The sequence below is a fragment of the Mustela putorius genome, unplaced genomic scaffold (genome assembly GCF_011764305.1).
Source record: "Mustela putorius furo isolate JIRA1106 unplaced genomic scaffold, ASM1176430v1.1 tig00003909_pilon_pilon_pilon, whole genome shotgun sequence".
Taxonomy (NCBI): Eukaryota; Metazoa; Chordata; class Mammalia; order Carnivora; family Mustelidae; genus Mustela; species Mustela putorius.
Window position 1 is genome coordinate 15,483,968 of NW_025422057.1, and position 25,152 is coordinate 15,509,119.

Consider the following 25,152-nt stretch of genomic DNA (forward strand, 5'->3'; position numbering starts at 1 on the left):
GAGAGATTCGATTTCAGGGGATACATGCCTGGGAAATGCAAAGTACTTTTATTCCTCTCTGTACTTCAAGTAATACAGCTGCATTTCTCTGAAGATTCATTCGGTCAGTGTTAATTAAGCAGTTATTATACATTACACTGGATACTAGAGAAGCTGTGGGAACCCAAAGATTAATGAAACCGAGTCCCTATCCTCAAGGAACTGCTGCTCTTACTGACCAGCAGGAGAAAATGAAACACGTTTAAGTAACTCTAATGCCAGGGAGACTGTAACCACCACATTAAAACCTTATGAATAGTCTTGAGAAAACGGAGCTGCCTATACCTCAGGCGGTGAAAAAGCATGTGCTCTAAAGCCTGGCGTCTGGAGTTGTGAGGTCTAAATGGAAACGTTTCTCTCAAGACAGGTGAACAAAGCGCATCGATCTCACCGGTATCAGCATGCCTGTACCCCTGCATTTGCTCTGCTTCTGATCAAAGGCTGTGTCCTTCTGAATGAGTTTCAGGAATTCTGAGAAAAAGTCCTTAAAGCTTAAGCTTGGACAAAAATCCATGCATCGAAAGTAACTAGGTTATCTAAGAAAACTTTTAACTAAAGCAAACTTTGAGAGGAAAAATCTCAGACTTAGCCAGATTGAAATACTTGATGTATTTATATCAAAACCTTAAAAAAAAAAAAGGAGGCTCCTGGGTGGCTCAGTCATGAAGCACCTGCCTTCAGCTCAGGTCATGATCCCAGGGTCCTGGTTTGGTCCCATAACCTGAGCTGAAGGCAGACGCTTCATGACTGGGCCACCCAGGAGCCTCCTTTTTTTTTTTTTTTTTTAAGGTTTTAAGGCTGATTACATTTCTATGACTTTCTATGGAAGAGAAACCTAGAACAGAAGCACATCAGTGATTGCTAGGGACAGGGGTGGAGTGAGAAGGGCTACAAGGGACCTGCGGGAGGGTGGTGGACCTGCTGGGTCGCTTGGTGGTAGTGGCGGCTACAGCACTGAGGGTTTGTTAAGCTCAGAGAACCATAGGCCAAAAAAATGATATTGCACTGTACTTCACCTGTACCTAATCTAGGGGACACAAGACAAAAAGAAACACAAAAGGGGCGCCTGGGTGGCTCGTGCCTCTGCCTTCGGCTCGGGTTGTGATCTTGGGGTCCTGGGATCGAGCCCCACATCGGGCTCTCTGCTCAGCGGGGAGCCTGCTTCCTCCTCTCTCTCTGCCTGCCTCTGCCTACTTGTGATCTCTCTGTGTCAAATAAATAAAGAAAATCTAAAAAAAAAAAGGAAACACAAAAAAAATTTTTTAAAAACTTATCAATTTCTTTCTTCCTTTCTTTTTTAAAAGATTTTATTTATTTGAGAGAGAGAGAGCATACATGGGCAGAGAAGCAAAGGGAGAGAAAGAAGCAGAGTCACGGCTGAGCAGACAGCCTGACATGGAGCTCGATCCCAAGACCCTGCGATCATGACCTGAGCTGAAGGCAGACACTTAACCAACCGAGCTGCCCAGGTGCCCCCCTAAATTAATTTTTCTACTATATTCCTAAATGACTTCACTGCAGAAAAAAACAAATGAGTGACAGAAGAAAGTACACAAAGTATTTTCTAATTTAAAACTGGGAGTAAAACCCAAAATATTGATTGATGGAATACATAAAGTGTGATCCAGGGACTGGCTAAGAAAAAACAGGACAGAATACCACAGCGATCACAATTGCTACGCCGGGCTCGACAGGTAACTCGCGATTTTGTGCATGCCGTCTAAATCCGCACACCCCATCCCTACCAACCTCGGGCCGGATTACCCACGCTCCACATTTGAGTAAACTTGGCTGAAAACACCACAGATGATAAGCTCCCATGACTTCACTCTCCCCGACTTTCCCCTTCATGCTGTAGGCCTGCTAAGCCTTGACTCTGTATTCGTCCAGGCCCTGCACTGCCCTGGGTCACCTACTTTCTCTGAAAACTGTCTTCCTCAGAAGATTTCAGGTTAAAACAAAACAGTGGTCTTCAATGAAGAATAATTCTAGGAAGTGAAACAAGCCATATGACACCCACAAAATTTAATTCCTTCTATTCACAGAATTTACAGAATTCTGTAATTACAGAATTTATTTACAGAATTCAATTCTCCAAATAATTTTAATAAAAGCATGCTTCGAAGGTTGACAAGAAGTGTACCATACCTCCAGAAAAAAATTAACCAAGTAAGGATTTTGTTTCAGCTTTGCACACACGATACAGAGAAACTGGATTTCTTCATTTTCTGTCGGTGTTGCAAGGACTTCCCCACAGAGTCGAATTAATTTCTGTTAAAGAAGTTAAAAAATTTTTTAACTTACTTACATTTTATAAGTATGTAAATAGCCATCTGTTTGCCTTAAGAGTATTTATAATTTTCAAATAATACAAATATCTTTCATTTTTCAGACAGAACACTACTTACCAGCACCTCTAACAAAAGAGATTTACTAGGATTAAGTTTTTCAAATACATTACCCTAGAAAACTAATAAGCACACAATAAACTCCTTGAGAAGTCATAGCCACAAGTTAAAGGAAAAACTAATGTATAAAATTTTAAGAGAAATATAGAAAGAGCACTTAATACAATGTCATGCATACAAAAAAGCTCAAGTATTTGCTAATTTACACATTATTTTGGGAACAATTTCCTTTCTTATTTTTCCCCTTAGAAAAATCACATTGAATTATTTATATATGAAAAGAACTGGAACCAAATACTGTTTTGCAAGGGAAACAAAATACCTGCACTGGCCTGTGGACATTAATGTGTGGAAGCAGCGGCTGCTGGATTCTCCCCAGGAGTTTAGTGTAGAACACCAAAACCTGCTGCTTCATTCCTGGAGGACACTGGGCACACAAGAACAGAAAAGCAAATAAGGAGAGGACAGACAACACAAACACACTTACTCAAAAGCTTAAAGAACAGGAATGTGAATCTATTTCACCCCCAAAGTCAATGCAACCAGCCAACTAATAAGTCTTTCAATATAAAATTCTCCATCAAATATTAATGACTGGTATTTTAGAAATAAAATCACATCCTGGTGTAGTACAGCCAGTGGAACCGCAGGCCGATATGATGACAGACAGCACGCAACAACACGCTGCTGCACTCAGAGTTTGGTTCCGGTAACACCAACCTGTTTGCTTCCAAATGCTAGGGTAACCTCAAACTATTATGGTTAACTATGGCTAAAGCAAGGCAGACTCTTGTTATTTACACTCATAACATAACAGGCCACTAATAACTTTCCATCCCAGAGATGTAGGAGTAAACAAAGCCTTCAAACATGTTTATGTCAGTAAAGGGAATCCTCTGGTATAAAATACTGTGATTTACTCTAACAATGCTGTTTTGCATCTAATGATTATCAACAATGAATATTTAATAAAGAAGTTTTTATAACATGCCAGCTGCTTTAAATCTTTGCTGGTAACTAGGTAAACGTGATGACTGCTTACACTGTGTGTTAAGAGAGCACAAACAAGATGACATGTTCTGTGACTAACCAACCTGCTTCTACCGCCTTGCAATTAAAATATAGTCACAAAATGAGCATTTCCATAGCATCATCATAGACAAGCTATCTGGAAATGGTATAAACGATAATCTTATGCACAATAATATTTTTTAGATAGCAAATACTTTACATTATTCAGATAAACCCTAATATTTACAATCATTGATATCAGTTAATTTATCAGCTCTACAATTTTATTGACATCTGCTCAAAAATCAATTAATCTATATTCAACTCAGTGTTGTACCATCGCTCTCTCCGCACAGCAGAGGAGTGGACATCCTGCCTCAAAAATAAAACTGCAAAAAATTTAACTTAAAATGAACTGGGAGTATTACAGATTTAGTTAAAAGGAAACTTTCTGTAATACCATTATTGATAACTCTATTTGGTGTTTAAACATGTTGATTCTTTTTCCAGTTTGATTTTCACATATATTGGAGAAATTCACAGGACAAAAGCACAGATTTTGAGACTTGGGGGAGATTTTCGTGATCACCTGTTTAATTTTTTTTTTTTTTTTTTGGTTATATCTGCCTTCTTTTTTTTTTTAAATTTTTTTTTTTTTATAGGGGATAAAAATCACCTGTTTAATTTTTAAAGAGAAAGGAGGTTAACCAAAGGGACTTTGAAGGCCGGAGTGTCTTAGTGACAAAGCCAGGCCTCCCAACCGCAAGCGCAAGTTCTTCCCTTTTCCTCACACCCCCAGCAGGCTTTGAAACTTGCCTCTGTATGTAGCCTTACAGTTACCTGGTACAGAATATTATTTATATCATAAATACCAGCTTGCGGAGATTCATGAGGTCTAAAACTTAACGTGACTGCCCTCATCGGTGGAGGCAGCCATCAGAAGATCCGTTATACTCTCTTTCAGGATTATGAAAATTAAGTCCTATTTTCCTAACCCAATTTACACTGGGCTCCTTCTTGTGTCCTCCGACTCTGAGTACACATATTCGAGCGTATTTTCATAAACGTTTACACTGTAATTCTCAGGAGCCCCAGTACCAGGTGTGGCTTCAGCATTAGGGGGCTTTGCTAGCTCTCTGGATAGTCCCATTCGTGCAGGCTGAACTGTCCTTCACAAGCCTGACTTGAATCCCATCATGCTTGACACATACCTCTATAGTTAAATTTAGCACTCGGCAGCTTCTTTACCTCTAAGCCATTAATGCACATATTACCTGCCCAAGAACATGTGGGTGAGGAACTTACGTCAGCTTTTCCTAAGGTATATAATGTCTCCAAGATCTTGTGATGGAGCAAATATTCCATACACGGCCCTGTCACTCCGAACTCTCGCTCTCGTTCTTCTTGTAGCAAAATACCTAACATCTGGTCCAGATGAGAGGGAATATTTGTATCTGTCACTGGGGCTTTATCATCTAAATAATAATAAAAAAAAAATCATCAAACATTCAAAAAATTTAAAACTGCCTATTTGTACCTAAAATGCCCTCAGTATTTCTCTATTAGAATTCAAACTGAGAAAAATCTGAACTACACACTTAAGTGAAATTTATATTCATGGTATATAATTATCCTTGCCAGGATTCAGGTGATTCTTTTCGCCATCTTCTTACTCAAAAATGGAATCAATATTCTGAAATATGTCCATGCATGATAATTCAAAATGAGAGCCAATAATACAGAAATGGGAATATGATCAAGAAAAATACACATAACATCAAAATTTTGTATACACTTAACAATTAAAAACATTTTTTTTTTCAAATAGCTAGTTCAGAAGATCTGAAGTTCTATATTTGAATTTTAAATCTCTTTATATAGAAACAGACTGGCTTTAAACATTAAGCTGAATCAGGTAGGGTACATAGAAAGGGCAGGTTCTGTTTTTGACTGCTACCGAATTAACACTGTAAACACTGGGAAGTCAGACACTTACGGCCCATAACTCATCTCCAACTGTGAAAACACAGAGGAGCCCAAAGAAAAATTTCTGGCATCTCTCATAAACAAACAGCTATTCCCAAAGCCAAAACTTCTTCTTAGGAGAATTCTTATTAAGTACTATTGATTTTTTAAGATAAAAATTCATCAATACTTCTTTGAGTTCACAATTGGAGTTAAAGATCACATGATTTTATCAGCCTATCCTTATTGTACGAGGGCTAAATTGCTCTTAATAAAATGTGAAGTTTTACAGAATGTTTAAATACAAAATATACTTGGCAGTGCCAAGTTCTTATCTATGTCTCTATTGTCATTTCCTGAGTATGTCCACAGTATGTGCCACACAATTCTAGGAAGCTATATATTTGATGTGTTGCTTTGCCTGTACATGTGCACATGTATGTATGTACACATAGGGTCAACCATAACACTAACCCTATAAAGAAAAGAATGGAAACACAAGGGTCAGCCTTGTTTCCAAGGATGACACATGCACCAAATTTGATACACGATGTGGCAGGTATTATAAGCACAGGGCCCTGCAGTTAGATAACTTGCATTCAACTCTTGGTTCTGTCACTTGTCACCGGATGACCGGGGCAAACTATTTTAGCCTCAGACACCACCTACCTGTAAAATGGGGCTAATCATCACTGGTAAGTGTTGTGTGATTTCAATGAAACCATGTGTGTAAAGCTCAGTGTCTTCACACATAGTAAGAATTCAAGAAATGTTAACTTTCAATGTTTCATTTTGTATTCTAAAATGAGTAGCCAGTCACTAACAGAAGATAATTTGTACATTTATTTGAAATTTGTGTTTTTTTTTTTTTTTTTTCCAAAATTTTCCCCCTTTCATTGCAGACTTTTATAAACATTCCAGGAAAGAATGAATATTCAAGCATGGTCTGATTACAGTTACCAATGGAGAAAAATGACCAGAAAGGCTTTGTAAATTAAGAGACAAATGAATTGTAAATGTGACTTGAAAGGATTAAAATCCTAGCTCCCTGGAAGACGAGACAGAAACACTCCTACGCTGCTCCTCGCAGGTCCCGCATATGCCAGTCCTTCTACCTGAAAAGCCTTGGTCCTCCTTGTCCGACTGGCACTTCCTACTCATCCTGGAAAACCCACATTATGGTCTCTACCTTCTTCTCTTTCTCCCTTCTTCGTTCTCTGTGCCTGACACATACACATACATTCACCCCATACTTTATTATAATGCACTTGTTTCTACTAACCTGCAAAAAAATCATTTAAAGAAGAACTTAAAAGCCTTTCCTTTAAAGCATTTCCTTAAAGCTATGGACGAGTGAAAAACTCACAAGGGCTAAGGACCAGTCATTTGGAAAAGGCAGCTCCTATCAAAAAACCTTCCCACAGATCTGCTGTCTAAATTTCCAAGTTAAGGTGGAAATTATATTTTACACAGAAAGGTATACACATTTTTGTGTCTAATCTTTACTTATACAACTATAAAGGAATTTTTCTTTTATGGAATTATCACCTACAAACCCCTCGGCTTCCTCAACCAGACTGACTGCCTGAATATTCTGTTTCGGGAGGGGCCAGACTTTGGCCTATGGGGCAAATCCAGCCTTGCCACCTGTTTATGCTGTGTTGGACCTTGAGAGCTCGTTTGGAGGCTCTGGCCGGGAGCGCAGCTACTTGTAGAGCCTTGACCGCAGAACGGTCCTCTCCTCTATCAGGGAAGGCCGTCTCCTTTGACCAAGCACACGGCTGCGGGAGGGATGCACGTGGAGCGCTGAGGGAGGAAGGGGACTCCCACCTAGCCAGCCAGATCAGCCGAATCAACCCTGACGATCAATGGGGTGACAGATGTCGCAGCCAGACCACCCTCACATCCATATCCATACACTGTATTGGAACAAAGGACCACAATTCTTCACATGCTGTTGATGGCTGCCTTGGCACAACAGAACTGAGCAGTTGCAATGGAGGCGAAAGGACCCACAGAGACGAAAATATTTACTATCTGGCCCTTTACAGAAAGTTTGTCAACCTTTGACCTAATTTATTTCTCATCTCCCTTACTCTCCATCCTTCTAACTCACTGAGAAAGCCGGAACTCTTCAAGGCTCTGTAGACCACATCCACCCTCCTTCTTCATCTGTGCTCTGCTTTCCACACCTTATTTTGACGGATGGACTATCCACCTGCCTATTAAGGCTAAGCCCTAACTTGTGCACTACACTCCACCACCCTGCCTGTTTAGGGGCATTGCTCAGAAATGGTCGTAGCTAACTACGGTTCGCCTTTCCCTCTCTACTGGATCATTCCATCAAAGTTCAAACTGAAATATCTTCCATCTTTTAAAAAAAAAAAAGAAAGAAAGAAAGAAAGTAAAACCCTCTCTTGAGGAGCACCTGACACACTCAGGAATAAGACCGTATGACTCTTGATCTCGGAGTTGTTGAGTCCATGCGCCATGTTGGGTGTAGAGATTAAATAAATAAATGCATGCACACATACACTCATATATACATACATAAAATAAAACCCTCTCTTGAAGCCACATCTCTCCCTGGCATTTAATGCTCCACTTCTCAGTTCCCCTTTCCACTAACATAAGAGAGCAGTCCATATGCACTGTCCATACATGTTCTCTGCCCATTTTCTCTTAAATGTACTATGCTCAGGTTTTCTCTCTCTTCTTGCCATTAAAATGGTTCTTACCAAGTCCACTACTGAGCTCCTTGTGGCTAAGTCCAAAGATCCTTTCTCAGTATTAACCTGATATCAGCATCATTGGACACAGTGAACCCCTCTCTCTCCTCTTCCTCTAGCTTCTGGGACACCATTCTCTCTTGGCTGTCTTCTACCCCATTAGCAAAAGTGGTTTCCTTTGCTATTGTTTTCATCATCCCAATTTCTGAACATTGGGCTCCATTTCTGAACAACCCTCTTCCATCCATCCTCACTCCCTAGAACATCTCATCCAGTCTCATGACTTTAAATCTTTCTTACATATGATGACTGCAATTTCACATCTCTGGTTTAGAACTCCACCTTAAATTCCAGATTCCTATTTCCAACTGTCTCCTCACCACATCCAATTGGACATTATAGTTGGCATCTCAAATTTAACATGCCCAGAATACTCTTACAAACCTGTTCCTCCTGCAGCCTCCTGTCCTGGTAAGTAGCTTTGCTATTTTCCAACTGCCTAAGCCCAAAACTTTGGAGTTTCCTCCACTCAGTCTCTCATACCCAACATCCAATCTGTCAACAAAGCTTTCTGCAAAATACACCTAGAATACAATCTCATCTTACCAGCTCCATCCTGGTTTGAGCCACCATCATTGCTTGGACCACTGCAATAGTCCCCTAACAGTTTATAGCTTCACCTCTGCATTCTTCCAATCTCATTTTTTTTTCACAGAAGCTAAAGTGGTCCCTTTAAAGCAGATAATGTTACATGCTGCTCAAAACCCTCTATGGCTTCCCACCTCAGAGTAAGAGCCAAAGCCCTCATGATAGCTTACAAGGCCCTCTGTGACTGTACCCAGCTCCCATCTGATGTCACCTCCTCACACTTTTCTCCTTGTTTACATTCCTCTAGCCAAACCGGCTTCCTTGCAGTTTCTAGAATATGCCAAGCATGCTGGACGCTCCAGCCCCAGGGCTTCTGCGCTACGTCCTCTTCCTGAAACCAACCCCCCAGGCTTGCTTCCTCTTTCCTTCAGATTCCAACTGAGAAGTCTGCTCCAGCCATGAGGCTTTCTCTAACTTACAATAGCCAACTGCCCCCCTTCTCCTCATGTGTGCGCTTCTATCCCCTTAGCCTGCCTCATTTCCCCCTTAGCACCTGCCATCTGACACACTATGTGGATGTGTCCATTTAGTGCTCGCTTCTCTGTCGTCAAGATGTAAGCTCTATTAGGATAGGGATTTGGTCTGATTTACTCTTCTATCGCCCAGTGCCTGGAACACTGCCTACACATAGCAGGTGCTCAACAGATAACGTTTTTAAAATGAATCTAAAAGAGGAATTAAAAGTAAAATAACTTGTTTATAAATTTAAATATAAAATAACTTTGAAAACTAATCTGAAATAGATTTTAGTATTTCATAAATTGTGTTCAATTAACATTAGCTTTGTTTCTTACCCGAAGTCTCTATGTAGTAATGGGTAATTGCCTTCCAGTGATAAACAAAATCTTCTTGTAAAGGAAGAGAAGGTGCAAGCTACACAAACACACACACACACAAAAAAAACCACAACAATTAAGAAAATGGCATTAAATGTTTCCCATAAAGTATAACTCTGTATTTGTCTTACTAATAATACAATACAAATACTAATACTAATAATACAAAAGCGGCATAAAAATAAGGGATGAGCATTAATTTGATTCTATATGTCAGATATCGAAGAGAAACAAAAGGGGTCAAAATCAAGAAAGTAAAAATGATTTATTAAGAACAAAGAAAAAGATATTTATCAATATTATTATTAAACTACAAGGACCAGAACTATTCTCTTCCTCCCGGAAACTGGTAACTACATATGGTTTCAAAAGTATCAGTGTTAAATGAAAAGATGCAAAATCCCATTTAAATTATCAGTAAAATGAAATTATCAGTAACCAGGGATCTTTGTACCTAGGACTTTGAAATGCAAAACAGTAAAAAGTTGCTATGTAATTAGTTACACGTCACCATTACAACAACATACACCAAAGTCAACCCTGTAATCTGATTAAAACTGTCCCCTACTTTCAGTGACATACAGATGTAAACCTTTTCTTTTTAAAGCCTGGATTAGGCAGTGCATATTTTCAGCAAAATACCTATGGGAACAAGACATTATCAATTTAAATTCCACAAAGCCAAAATGTCTTACGTTTCAGCTTTAAAATTTACTTCAAAAATTTTAAGACCAAAATTCTATGCCTTCAGCCATCTCATAGCCAACCGGCCAGGTATTTCAGATGTATTAAACAGACAGCTAAAGACGCAGATACACCTTCCACAACACTGTCTTCTCCTTCAGCAGAGGGAGGGAGAGAGAGAGAGAATGCTCCCCCCAGTCCTACTACTCCCTATAAATTTTGGTCAGAAAGTTCACAACTGACCCAGCTTACTTAAAAACAAGCAGGTTCCTATTCTGGAAACCTAAAGCATGGCACCGTCATCTTTCATTTCCAGACACTTCATCTGAACTGATGATCCGAGAGATCATGTTATGCCAATCCTTCTACCTGTTCCATTTTGATTTCTTGGTGTCCTTAAAGAGAGACCTCAAAGTCTGAAATCCTAATAAAACAATCTCAAAGCTGCTGGGCAAATTATAAACACGGGTCACAGACATCTTGCCTGCTTCAATCCAGATGAAATGTCCTTAGGAAAGTAGTGGACCTCAACACTGGGTGGCAATCACCAACGCTTCAGTGCTAGCTCTCATGACCTCCTGTGTGCACAGCTCTGAATCATACTGGATTAAGAGATTCTAAGTATCCACCTCATTTCCAAGTGGAGTGCTATGAAATTTCTAAAAAGACTTTAAGATCTTTAACAAAGGAGTTAGGAACATTTGGGATTAGTATCCTTCCAGAAGAACATGGACAGAGAACTTACTAGGGAGACACTGAGGAAAAAAATTAGAAAGAAAATTAGAAGTTATCTTAGGCAGATAGAACCATCTTCCCAAACCTTTTAGATTAAAAAAGTGTTTTTTGTTTGTTTGTTTATCAGCTATTTGTTTTTAGGATTGTCTTATATATCAAAATTCTCTTGGTTTTTTTGGACCGTTTTTTAATACACCATCTTTATATAGTTAAATAATTAAATGGATTAACAATTGGGATAAACCCAAATGCAGACTGGTGTTTTTTTTTTTTAAAAAAGTACCTAAATTCTTAAGTCTAAATATTTCGATTTGCTAATTTTTTCCAAGGGTATCTCCTTGGTCTGTAGGGAATTACAGCATCCTTGCTCCAGATTATTTTACCTGTGGGACTTAACTCCATTTCCAAGTCAAGTCACTAGGTCAGAGATGGTACAGGATTTGTGTTGGGACCTTGGCTGTTACAGTCCAATTCAAAGCAGGACGGTGTTGCTTACCTGTGAATACCTCTCTTCCAGGAGTTTGATTTAAATAAGAAACCTATTTAAATATACAGTGAGATGTTCCAAATTGCTAACAACTTAGTAAAAATCTTGTTCAAACATGAATAAACTTCCTTATTTATGCAAAACTTCCTACTAAAATTGTCTTTCATACTAATTCTAACATGCAAATTGCCTGTTTTTATCATTGCATAAAATATACATTCATGCGATGGGTAAAAATTAAAAAAAGGATGAGGTGGTGTGTGAATCAGCATGCGATGGGTAAAAATTAAAAAAAGGATGAGGTGGTGTGTGAATCAGCATGAGGGGATTCTCGTTTAAGTTTTTACAAAACTGAAATGAAATTTTTGGAAATGCATGCAATCACACTCCCAACCCAAACTGGACCTGAGGGCCTACCTTGGGCAGGGCTCTCTCTGGGAAGCCTTGCCAGACTTCTTGCCGAAGATCCAGTTCTTTCCACAAAGTCTGTGGCACCCCCTCCCCCCTGCTCACTCTCCCTAGCCCTTATCCCACATTTGTCATTGCTGATCTCCTCCACTTGTCTGTGAACTCCAAAAGGGCGGGAATCGTGTTGTCTTTTCCATCACTGACTTCCCCATTGGTTTCCAACTCATGGCACAGAGTAAGGGTTCAGTAATACTCACCGAGTGAATAATCCAACAACACAGAAATTGCTGTCATTTAGTGAGTAGCTATGTGCCAGGCACAGCACTGCAAAGTTGACAATTCCTACTGGGTCTTAAATGATCTTCCAATAAACTCCGATTTTCCCCAAACTCCTATTAAGATCCAAAGCCAGTTAACTGCCTCACCCAAGGGGAAACACTGCTTCTAACTAGAAACCCACAACGTCTTTCTCCAGAAGGCCGACCACACAGAAGGACCTAGAGCAGTAATTCAGAGAAGAGCCATACCACGTCCGCCACGTAAGCCCCACCTGCTCTCTCTCTCACCTGTATCTTGAACATTTCATGCACTGATCTTCAAACATACTTCCTTCCAACTTCCCTAAGACCCCACCTATCTGCCCAGCCTCTTTCAAGTCCAGCTCAAGTCCCCTTCCTCCAGAGGGCCTTCTCCAAGTCCCCCAACCCTAACTGCTTGCCCCCACAGAACTCAATGACTGAACAATCATCCAAAAATTAATAACAACAGGTGACATTTATGAAGCACTTACAATGTACCAGGCACTGCACTAGGCACTTCGTATGTATTAACTTCATATGTATTAACTCATTTTAATTTTCACAATAAGCCCACAAGGTGGGTATAATTATTTCCACTTTACAGTGAGGAAACTGAAATGTACAAAGATTAAGTAACTTGTCCTGTGTAGAAGGAAGGGACAGCCGCAGGACTGAAACCCTGTTCTGGATGGCTCTAGGGACTAGGCCTCACTCTTGTGCAGTTTAATTTTTAATGTATTTCTTTTGTCCCCCCAATTAGACCACAAGCATTATGAACAAGGGCCCTGTTTCCTCCACACTGTGCCACTCTTTTGTGGTGGTCTCAATAAAACATTAGCTGAATGACTAAAGGATGAAAAGTCAGAGATCCCATCAGAAAAGATACACTTAAGAAAACACTATATATGTTTGATTTGAGGTTTTGATTCCCAGGGCAGAAGACCTTTTAAAAAATTGCCAGTTTCAACAATCAACTCTCAACCATAATTTGAAAAGAAAAGACTCAAATTCTGAAGGATGACTTCCATTGAATTAATTTGTTAGAAGTAGATAAATCTTTCTTCCCTTATCCTCCTGGAATAAATCTGCCCTCAAAGGGTGAAACTGGCTGAAATTTAAAAAGAACCAGCCCCTGGCAGATGACCTAGGACTAGGCCCTCAACAAATATTTAATTGTACCAGATGTTAAGTGCTCTACTTGTACTTTGGAGAAACTGCGCTAACACGATCTAGTCCAACCTAGGAATTAACTATAAGACTTCACTCTTATGACATGTGGCAACAGGCTAACAAAATGGATCACTGCAAAACTTACTGTCCAGTCATTACTAGACCGAGGGAAGACTCATTTCTGAAAAGGGAAGCAAGAGTTACGTTACAGTTTTTATTTTTGATCAAGGTATGAATTTCTCTCCTAAGCTCAAAATATAATGTATCAGCTCTGTAACACTCAAATACTAATCTTGAAAGTCTTATATATTTTTTCCTTGTACTAGTAAACAGGAAGTGAGGAGAAACCATTAATTAAACAATAAGGACAAGTCTACATGTAAAGCTCATTTAAATGAGTATGTTTATCCGGTCGACCCTAAAAAAAATTTGAAGATTTGAAGGCTGAACCAACTGAACAAAGAAAACCTATAAAGTGATAATATCAAAATAGTTGAAAACAGCAACACTGAAAAAAGGTCATGTCAGCACCTGCACATAGGATAATGCCCCACCTCTGAAAAATCCAGACAAATTAGGCTAACTGCAATACTATATCAGAAAATGCCAATTGGGAAAAAAAAGAAAGAAAAAAGGAAAATGCTAACTGGGCACACAAATTAAAAGGAGTAGAGAGAAAAGTTAATGAAAGAAACTGATGAAGGATGAAAGCAGTTTATAGAAGAAAATACCAGGAAAATAAGTAGAACTGAAAAAATGGAAACCAATCCCGTGCTAGGCAAAAAGATTCTTTAAATACCACAAGAATGGCTTCTTTATCATTATGTATGAATTGGTTTCCAAGAGGAATGTAAAAAGGAAAAAGTTAGTGAACTTTTTTTTTTTTTTTTTCCCAGATTTAACCTCCTATCAAGGTAAACTGGGAGGTATCACAGCTGAAAACACTAACTCTCCAATAAAAACGTTGGTTTTCTAAATGCTATGGATCAGGTACTAGTACCAGATGAATATAATCCACTTTTTCTCACCTCAGCCAAGTAGAGAAGCTGGATATTACAGAGTCAGAGTCAGACAATTTACATGGGTAGTTTGGGTGATGTTAGCATATATAGTTATAAAAAGATAATGAGGACAGACAACACAAGCCTCAAGATAAAAATGAGTCTTTACTGGGAGAGTATGAAAGCTATCTTCCTTTCTCTAAGTACTTACTTCTGTATATCTCAACCTGATAGGTAAAATATGTAAACAATGTAATATATTTTGTATTCCCAATTATCTCAGTATTAACCTGTACTCAATGTTAAAATTAAATGATTCTTGGTAATTTAAGTTAAGTAATAATATAAACTGTAAATGCCAGTGTTTCTATAAATCTTAGTTAACTTCTTTTAACATAAAGTTGTAAAATTTGTATAAGAAGGGGAAATTAAAAGTTGTCCTAAAGTCTAAAGCTGTCATCTCCTTCATGTGTAACACTGCTCCTCATTCATTAAAACATTCTTTGATTTGATACCCGTTTTCCCAAGAACTTGTGGTAGAGCTTAAATGATTTTTAAGCATTTCCTGCATATCACTTAAAAAAACATTGTACTAAAGTTTTGTTTTCATTCTTCATTCTAAAAATCCATTTTATTTTTACCTGGCCATAAAAATGGTTCTATTGCCGCTGGGGTTTGTTTTTGTTTTTGTTTTTGTTTTTGTTTTTGTTTTAAGTTGTGTGGATTTCAAGGTGCCCTAGCACACAATCTAAACACAGAAAAAGAATGACATTTTTTAAAATTAGCAAAGTACAGGTTTCTTTCACAGGATGCATTTTCCAACGTGGGCAGCTCTCCCTGAGTAAAGCAAACTAGACTTCTTATGAAAACAGCCGCACAGCATTTTCTTTGTAGTTACTTGTCTTCTGCTAGTCTGGGTATCTGAATGTTTCTCTACGCGGGTGTCTAAAATCCTCAAAGGGGAGAGTCCAGGAAGGGAAGGCAAGAAAGGAAACAGATGGTCCCGCCGCCCGGCCGAGGGCTCGGAAGGGTCCCGACCACGCTCGACCGGACCCTCCGAGCTCCCATAAGTCTCTCAACAATCAATAGGTGCGGCCGAGCTCGGCCTCGAGGCCTGCGGAGGCAAAGCCAGCAGGATTACGAAACGGGGTCCGGCGGGCGGCGTCCTGCAGAGCCGCCCCCTCCGACCGCAGCCGGGGCGCACCTTCCTGCCCACCCCACCTTCCACAGTCAACACGACCGCGAGCCAAACCCAGCCCGGGCCACGTCTGGCCGTCGCTTTTGTCCTGCTCCGCGCTGACCACCTTTTCCCGGAGCAGGTTAACGGTCCGGAGCCCGGGGGTGCGCCCTGCGGCCCCGCCAGGTGCTCCGCGCCCCTGTCCCCCCTCCCGCAGGCAGACGACCCCCGCGCCGGCCCGGAGCGCGCGTCCCGCCCGGGCACCCCCGCCCACCCTACCGCAGCCGCACAGGGGCCCGCGCCCGCCCGGGGCAGGACGGCGCCGAGGGGGCCTGGCCCGGGCGCCCCGCGGCCCCGCCGCACCCCGGAGCGCCCGCCCCGACCTGCCCGCCGCCCCCACCCCCACCCCCACCGCGGGATCCCGGCCGCCGAGGCCCGGGCCGAGGCCGCAGGGAGCGTAGGCCGCCGCCATCCCCGGCCTGTCGTGAGCCCGCTGCCCGCGGCCTTACCGCCTCCACGGCGTGCTGCAGGATGGAGGTGAACTTGGAGAACATCTTGTCCCGGGACTGCAGCAGCCTCTCCCGGGACGACCTGGAGAGCTCCTCGATCCGCCGCCGCCGCCCCTGCTGCGGCTGCCGGGGCCGCTCCAGAGTGAAGGCCGGTGCGGGGCGGGCAGGACGAGCAGAGGGCCGAGGCGGGCTCGGGCCCGGCCGCTTCGGGGGTGCGCGGGCGGCGCGGCGGCGGCTCCGGCGGGCGCTGGGGCGCGGCGGGCGGCGAGCGGGGCGTTCGGCTCCGACACGGGGCCCCGCGACGCTCCGGCGGCGGCGGCTGAGGCTCCGGTTCGGACACGGTGGCAGCCCGGCTCGGGTTCCTTCCGCCCGCTCTGCCCGCCGCGGCCTGCAGGGGGCGCCGCCGCGGCCCGGGGAGGCCCCGACCCGGCCTGCCCAGCGGCGCGCCGGCCGCACGCCGCGGGGGCGGGAGAGGCGCGGGGAGGTCGCGCCCGCGGGGGGCGGGAACCGGACGGGGGCAGCCTCCGCTCTCTCCCGGCTCCCGGGCGCCTCCGACACCGTCGTCCTCACGGTCGAAAAACTCCGGCAACCTCCCGGTTTTTTTCTGCGGGGGAAGTAACAGGCGGGTTTTGTAGGGAAACGTAGCCCTACTCGTGTGTAACGTGCAGAAGTTCGTGTTTTAAGAGCAGACTAGGGAGGCCGGTAAGAAACAGTACAGTGTTCCTAATCGGAAACGATCCGTGCCTTGAAATGCTAAGAATTAGAACGCATCAACGAATGTTGGTGAAATCGTTTTGCTACCTGGAAAATAGATCATTATCCTCGTTAACATTATTAATTGTTAATTATTCACCGTTAAAACAGGAAGCCCCAGATGGACAAATGGGAAGATGGCTCAGTCAATGGTGTGTGACTTGTCTGGTGGGTGCAGAGCATGGTTCACGGTCGTGTTTTCTGTTCTGTTTATCAGACGATACAGGACAACAGTGAGGGACAGAATCTGAAGGAATTCTGCTCAATGCACAGCACCGGTAAGTGGGGCTACAATCTAAGTCCTTGCGCCGCGGCTTCTGGAAAGTACTGTGCAACAGTGTATCAGCCGAGCTTTGGAGCAGCACAATGGCGGTGGCAAAGTTTAGGTTGGGTGGATACAAGTTATAAAAACGCTCATATCCTGGAGAACTTTGTGTTTGTTTTGGCTAGTATTGGTCTTGTATCCAAAGGACCGTTAACTTCTTGATCAGGCGAGGGTGGAGTCAGTCTTTGCATAACCCGTGATGATAAAAAGGATTTGTAATTGAGTTTGTTGAACAGAAAAAAAGCAGAGAAGTAGCTGCAGCAGAGAAGTAGCTGCAGCGTGGAGTGGTGTTAAGAGCTGGTCTCTGGAGGTGGGTGGAGTGGTGTTAAGAGCTGGTCTCTGGAGGTGGGTGGTCTGAATGGAAATCCCTGCGTTACCACTCACCATGGCAAGTTTTTAAATCTCTTTTGTGCTTTAGTTTCTTCATCTGCGAAATTGAGGGAGAATAAGCAGCTACCGCATGAGGTTGTGTGGACGTATATTAACATACGGAAAACACTGGCATTTGTTATTACCATTATTATTAGCAGTAAATAGTATTTAACAAACCAATAGGACCAGAAATCAAGGTTTAAGGAGAACACTTTTTTTTTTTTTTTTTTTAAAGATTGAGAGACAGCAGGGGTAGAGGGAGAGGGAGAAGAAGACTCCCTGATGAGCAAAGCTCCATCCCAGGACCCTGGGGTCAGGACCTGAGCTGAAGGCAGGTGCTCAACTCACTGAGCCACCCAGGCTCTCCAAGGAGGACTCTTGATGCATCTTCCCTGACCTTCAGTGGGGTTATGTCCCCATAACTCCATCATAAGTTGAAAATATCTTAAGTCAAAATGCATTTAATCTACTTCACCTACAGAATATCACAACTTAGTCTACCTGTCTACCTAATTGCGCTCAGAACAAACACTTACATTAACCTACAGATTGTTCAGAATCATCTAGCACAAAGCCTATTTTATAGTAGTGCTGAATACCTCATGTGCCTCATTGAAAACTGAAAGTGGAACACAATGATTTTAAGTGCATCAGTTGATTACCCCTGTGATCGAGTGGCCCCCCTGGGAGCCGTGGTTGCTGCCGCTGGCCAGCAACACGAGAGTAGCCCACGGCATACCACTGGCCTGGAACAGATCCAGTTCCAAGTATGGTTTCTACTCAATGCCTATCACCCTTGCACCATCATAAAGTAAAAAAATCATAAGTAAAACCATTGTAAAGTGGGAACTGTAGTTTTCTCATCTTTTTTACTCTGTTTTTGTTGCTTATATCCTGGCAAAGCAGGTAAATGTGACTTTAATTTTGTGTGTCCTGTCTCCAGAATGCTGGAGCCATCCTCTCTGTTTGCCAAAAATTAAAACGTGCTTCTTACCAAATTTTGGCTAATGGTGTCTGCTTCAACCAAGAGGACGTATTTTTTTATTATTCACACAGTGTGAGGTGGTTAGTCATATTATTAACCATAATTATCTTCCTGACCTAATAAATACATTTATGTGGTATTTTGTATTTTCATAATGCCTTACAACCACTAATTGTATAAGGGGGTCTGTTTAACGCGGGCTATTTAAAGTCATTTGCATTTGATGATGCTTGTCTTTGTATACTTATTATGAATGTAATAAAAATGTTTTGCTCGAGATTAATATCAATATTTAGGAATATGATTCATCTCTCTGATATCTAGGTTCCAAGACATACAAGTTGGACTAGAATGATAATTAAGCAGATACCCTTACCTCTCATCCTAGAAAGTCTGTAGTGACACTAACATTATCACCAACCTTATGCATGGGCAGGGTTGGGACTCCTGAAACAAAGTGTGTTTTGAAAAAGCATAATACAGGCTTCTCTAGCCTCTAAGCCACTTAGATATGGGAACCTGAAAATCCTCAATTAGGATTTTATTTCCTTATCCCTTTGACTTGAGTCAAATGAGAAATTTAGTCCCCGCTAAAAATTAAAATACCCTTAGGAGAGAGAACACACCAATTTCTATCGCTCATTACACTTCAGAGTGAATGAGTTTGTTAAATTCTTTACTGAACGAAGTTTAATCAGCGAGGACATAGAAAAATCCACAAAACTGAAACTCAGTCTGGATGAAGTTGAACAAAGAGGAGAGAGAGTTAGATGACACCTACTTCCAAAGTTTGGCAGATTTCTGGTTAAATAGATAGATTGAATTTAGCAACATTTCCTTCCTAAATGCTACTAGAATTACAATAAAGAGATTTCTCAGTATGTAAGCCCAAAAGGACAAACAAATTAAGGGAGGAAATGGCAAAAAAATTTTGAGAATTGGAAAGTAGTGGTAAAGGGAATAACTGATACAGTTCCTTAGGAAAGCTGAATCCTAAGGAAGCAATTAAGAAAACTAAGATCCAAAGTGATATATTCATACATTTATAGAGCCTCAATGACTCTGAAATTAGTAGCAGTAAGTACCTCTGGAAATAGAGGTAAAAGTGGGACTAAAAATAGCAGGATGGATTGAAAACTTGTTTAGAAGTAGATAGATCATCCCCAAGGCACAAGATTGGCTGACTCCCCTTTTTCCACTCTGGTTTCAGATTAGAATCTAATTCTGGGGAAGATCAGAGGCTCCATATTGATAGGGGGTGGAAGGGAAGAAGAAGATAGAGTTGATGTGGGAATCAAAGGCAAAAGAAAAAAATAAATTTTCTTACTGCCTACAGCCCACTGACAAATCCATGAAACCAGTAGAGCAACCTTCCCCTGGGAGCTCAGCTGCTGTGATATTAACACTTGGCTAAGGGCAAAAGGCAACCTTAGCTGGACATCGAGGATCCTGTAAGTCTTTTTTAATATATAAAAGTTCCTTTGGAGACTTTCTTTATCACTACCCCCATGCTAGCCATCGTCCTCCAAGCATGTGGCCCATTGATATACATCTGAAGGGTCTCATGACTGAGGGTTTGCAAAACAGTAATAAATGACCTTTTCCTAATAATAGCTAGGCCTCCAGTATTCTGTGAGTCTCCTTTTATATGTGAAAGTCCTTCTGGAAACCTCCCTTTGTCTTTACTTCCCCCGCCTCCAGAGTATAAAATCAGCCATTCCTCACAACCCCACTACAGCTCTTTCTGCCCACAGGTCCCATCCCTGTGCTTTAATAAAACCAACTTTTATTTTATTTATTTTTTAAAGATTTTATTTATTTATTTGACAGAGACCACAAGTAGGCAGAGAGGCAGGCAGAGAGAGAGGGGGAAGCAGACTCCCTGCGAGCAGAGAGCCCGATGCGGGGCTCGATTCCAGGACCCCAGAATCATGACCTGAGCCGAAGGCAGAGGCTTTAACCCACTGAGCCACCCAGGTGCCCCTAAAACCACCTTTTAGCACTGAGGACATCTCAAGAATTCTTTCTTGGCTATCGGCTCTGGATCCCAAGCTTCAAATCACAGCAAAGTGAAGGGAGATATTGTATATATATCGAACACATCCCCAACCCTCATCCTCTTCTTGGCCCCCAGAATGAAAGCATCAAACTGATCACCCTCCCCTTCCGCCTCCAAGAAGATAGGTAGAGTCCTCTCTGGAGAATCTGAGTCGTCTAATAGAAAAGACCTAAAGGTACTGAAGAGCATCTTCAGCCCTACTGTGCAGCCTCTAGTTGACAAGCTCTGTACACGTGCTTGGAGCATCCACTGAGTGCCTTCATGCACCGCTCGTAAATGGGATCCGAAAGGCTGGGTCATCAACAATTTGAGAAGAGTTAATGATAGAGACCAAAAGAAAAGGCAGAGCAAAAAAGAAACTTGGAAGAAACAATTAATTGCACTTGATAGGAATAGAGGGAGAAGGAAACTTAAAAAAATAATCATTAATATTCTCAGATAAAAGATACAGCATCTATGAAACAAGAATGGCATTCTATTTTTAAAACACACTTAAGGTGCCAAAAACTAAATCTTAGGAATCAAGAATATGGTAACAGAAATGAAAAACAACATAGAAAGGATAGAAAATGAACTTGAAATATTTTCTGCAAGACTAGGTTAAAAAATGATGTAGGGATGAGAAATGGGAAAGTTTTTCAAAAATTAGAGGGCTGGTTGAGTGTATCCAACATTTGAATAATTGGAGTGAACAGAGGGAGGAAATCATTGAACTTAAAATTCAATATAATTTTACAGATCTGAGAGACATGAATTTTCAGTTAAGTGCCAGAACAATGAATGAAAATAGATTCACTCCAGTGGATGTTACTGTGAAATTCAGAACACTGAGTTCAGAGAAGATCCTACACAGTTTCCAATGAGAGAAAAAGAAAAGAAGTCCATATAGAGAATTAAGAATTACAACAGCATGGGAAGTAAGAAGGCACTGGGGCAATGCCTTTAAAATTCTGAAATAAAATAATTTCAATTGAATTCTGTACAAAGAAACTGTCAAGTATGAGGATAAAATAAGTCATTTCAGATGTATGGGGTATTGAATATTTCTCCTACCTTGCACTCTTTCAAGAAGCTCTCAGAAGTGCTCCGTCAAACCTCCGGGAGTAAACCAAAGGGAAAAAGGATGAAGGAATCAGATCAGAAAACCTGTCATCAGAGGGAGGTGAAGGAAATTCCTAGGATGTTGGTTAAGCAGAATTCCAGGATAACTATACATCAAGTTGGAACAGCCAACCAACCTGTCTAGACTGGAGCAGGTCAGAAGAGATGTTCTCAAGAAGATAAAACTTATAGATGGATTATCTATGTGTTTGAGAAGATTTACAAGATAGGAGAGTCTGACATTGAACTAGTGATAAATACAAAGAAAACCAAGCCAAAAAAAACAAAAAACAAAAAAACAAATGAGATCGTTAGAACACCAAGAAAAATAAAATATTCTGTAGGAACAAGTAATCATAATACACACATAGCTCAACTAAAAATATGTCTATATAACCATAGTAATGTAAATATAGATCTAATTAAAGTTATGTTGTTGCTGCTATATTGGGAAGATGAGTGGATGGATATGTGGTGGAACTGGGGGCAGGGCATGTGCGTGTGCGTGTGTGAGAGAGAGAGAAAGGCTAAATCATCATCATCTGTCATGAGGAAACATTATTACCGCTTAGAACAGAAATATCATGACATGAAATTATGGACATATTATTTTTTTTAAATTTTTTATTTATTTGACAGATCACAAGTAGGCATAGACGGAGGTAGAGAGAGAAGGGGAAACAGGCTCTCTGCCAAGTAGAGAGCCCGATGCGGGGCTCGATCCCAGGACCCCGAGATCATGACCTGAACCAAAGGCAGAGGCCCAACCCACTGAGCCACCCAGGTGCCCCAATATAATTTAAAGAAAGCAAGTAAATAGTAAGAGTCTGCTCAAGGTGTTGAAAGAGATCCTTCTGTGGAGCAGGAAATTGGGAGTTTTAGAGGAAGAATAGGGGCTTTCATAACAAACCATGTAAAACTTCTTGATTAAACTATACACTGGTATAAACAATATTCCTTTTATTTGGCAAGGGGAGAAACTAGAGGCAAGAAACCATTTTTTTAAAAAGCTCAGACAAGATTATAAAGGTTACTTACTATGGGAATAGAAAGGAGAGAGTAGTCCTAAAAAATGTGGTAAGAGCAACCCAATTTTGCTCTTAGGAGAAGCAAAGAAGAAGAAGAAAGCAAAGATGTTTCTGGAGTTTCTGGCTTGGATGAGGGTAGGTGAAGGTGCTTTTTACTGAGATGTAGAAAGACAAAAAGATTTTTTTTTTTTTAATATGTTAGATTCTCTTACTTGTGTGATGAATCTGTATGACCATGTCTAGTAGGGGGCGATACATTTGAATTAAAAAGTCAGGAGAGAGATCTAGGTTAGAAATAAAGATTGGAAAAGTTATCCTTTCTAGGCGGTAGATGAGATACAAAGAAAAAGGAGATAGTTCAGTGAGATGGTAAAGTGAAAGAAAAAAGAGTAGACACAAACATAGGACTCCTTGCATTTAAGGACCAGAATAGGGAGGAGGAATTCACTGGAAAAGAGCAGTCAAAGAGAGAAGGAAAACATACCGTGAAAAAGCTCAGGGAGAAAAGAGTTTCTAAAATTGGGAGTTTGGTTCAGGGTAGGGGCGAATTTGCATAAGCTACACACTTCATTTCCAGAACTCAACTTCGTTTCCAGAACTCAACTCTACAGCTGCCATAGAAATGAGAAGGAAGCTCATAGATTTCAGAAACTTACATAGCGACTACGAAAACTCCTTGGCCAATAGAGCAGATATTGCTGCTATCTGCTGTCACATTCCCTTTGCCTATTTCTGATTGTGTTTGCAGCTGTGGTGGACAGTTCTGTGCAAGCTCAGACTCACCTCACGGTGACAGCATCTCATCTCAGTCTCATGCTACTCTCGTTAGAATTTCTGCCACTGGAAATTCTGTATGGGGAGCCTGCTCTTTCCGAAAGCATGGTGAAGTTAGAACCCGCAAGGACAAGTCTTAGCCAAGAAGGTTTGGAATCTAGTGAGTAAATATTCCAGTGTCCTATCTCTGTGGTGGGAAGCAATTCTAGGAAGTGTTCTGAGCACTTCTCAGAAGATCCCAGTAGGATCAAGGACCCACTGACCACAGTAGTCACCGCAGTAGCCCTATTACACCTTCCTTCCTTTGTTCGTATTCTCCCTCGACCCTCACTTCCCAGGACCTGAAGTAAACTACTTACAGTCAAGTCTTCATCCCAGGCTCTACTTTCGGGGAAATCCACAGTGTGTGGGAATTAGAGTGGAAGAAGTCCAGATGGAAAGGCCAAGTGCTACAGACTGTCTGTAGACCAAGGGAGATAGACCTTCATCCCATAGGCTAAGAGATTAATTACAATTAAAGAAACAATTCCTGGAATTGAACCATGCCGTATTAGGTCCAGCAGCTGCACGTGACAAAAAAAAAAAAAAAAAAAAAAAATCCCAAATAACAGTAACCTAAAGAAGTTTCTTTGCCTTTAGCCTGGTCGGTAGCCAGGACTATATCAGGACATTATCATGGAGACACACTCTTAACTTTCTGTGTACCGTCTAGCACAGCCACACTCAAAATCACTTCATGGGCCCATATAGGTACTGAAGCTCCAGTTTCCAATTTTGGAAAAAGTAGCAGGAGGAAGCAAGGGGGAAAGGGTCTACCTCTTCCCTTTTTACAAACGCCTTCTGAAAGTTCCACACTTCTGCTTGCATTTCATCAGCCAGAACTTATATAACCACACCTGGTGGTTGGGAAATGTAGTATTGAATTCTGAGTAACCACTAGAAAAATAAAAATACAAAGTATAACTTTCAAATTCAGTACAAAAATTTTTGCCCAGTCCAATGAAATATGGGAAAAAATACATCAAAGCTTGAAAAATAGAAAACAAAATAAGTTTTTGTATTAATTATAATATACAGAAATGGACCAAACTCACCAATTAAAAGCCAGAGATACATAGATTGGTTTTTTAAAAATACCTAGTACCATATTTTCTAGAAGAGTCATATTTAAAAGGGTAAAGAGAGGCTCTAATAAAGGAATAGAAAAAGATATAACTTAGAAATATGAATCAAGGGCGCCTGGGTGGCTCAGTGGGTTAAAGCCTCTGCCTTCGGCTCAGGTCATGATCTCAGGGTCCTGGGATCGAGCCCCGCATTGGGCTCTTTGCTCAGCAGGGAGCCTGCTTCCTCCTCTCTTTCTCTGCCTGCCTCTCTGCCTACTTGTGATCTCTGTCAAATGAATAAATAAAATCTTTAAAAAAAAAAAAAAGGATTGAAGATGAAAAACATCACAAGAGCTAAAAACAGATATAACATATTGGTAAAATAACAGTGGATTAAGATGATGTAATTTTTATGTTCCTGTACATAATATGTGGTAGAGACAAGATATAGAAAGCAAGCGTTGACAAAACTACAGAAAGAATCTATTGTACTTAGACTTTTTTTTTTTTAGAGATTTTATTTATTAGAGAAAGAACACTAGTGGG

General features: G+C 41.2%; 1 protein-coding gene and 1 long non-coding RNA gene across 6 annotated transcripts in view; one reads left to right on the plus strand and one right to left on the minus strand.

Annotated features, from left to right (window-relative positions):
* The window catches only part of FHIP2A (FHF complex subunit HOOK interacting protein 2A), a 34,729-nt gene extending 18,389 nt beyond the window's left edge, over nucleotides 1-16,340 (minus strand). Inside the window, exons 1-5 of one of the 2 annotated variants that reach the window (XM_045069058.1) lie at nucleotides 16,107-16,340; nucleotides 9,595-9,673; nucleotides 4,764-4,933; nucleotides 2,770-2,874; nucleotides 2,188-2,310 (exon numbers count right to left, since the gene is read on the minus strand). In XM_045069058.1, coding sequence (XP_044924993.1) covers nucleotides 2,188-2,310; nucleotides 2,770-2,874; nucleotides 4,764-4,933; nucleotides 9,595-9,673; nucleotides 16,107-16,151 — 522 coding nt within the window. In that variant the 5' untranslated portion in view covers nucleotides 16,152-16,340. The remainder of the gene's footprint in view (nucleotides 1-2,187; nucleotides 2,311-2,769; nucleotides 2,875-4,763; nucleotides 4,934-9,594; nucleotides 9,674-16,106) is intronic. The other variant, XM_045069059.1, reaches the window with a different exon arrangement.
* A 208-nt stretch (nucleotides 16,341-16,548) lies between these two features.
* LOC106005709 overlaps nucleotides 16,549-25,152 on the plus strand; it is a 34,358-nt gene continuing 25,754 nt past the window's right edge. For all 4 annotated transcript variants that reach the window (XR_006603292.1, XR_006603293.1, XR_006603290.1 and 1 more), the window contains exons 1-2: nucleotides 16,549-16,808; nucleotides 17,077-17,137. This is a non-coding gene — a long non-coding RNA (uncharacterized LOC106005709). The remainder of the gene's footprint in view (nucleotides 16,809-17,076; nucleotides 17,138-25,152) is intronic.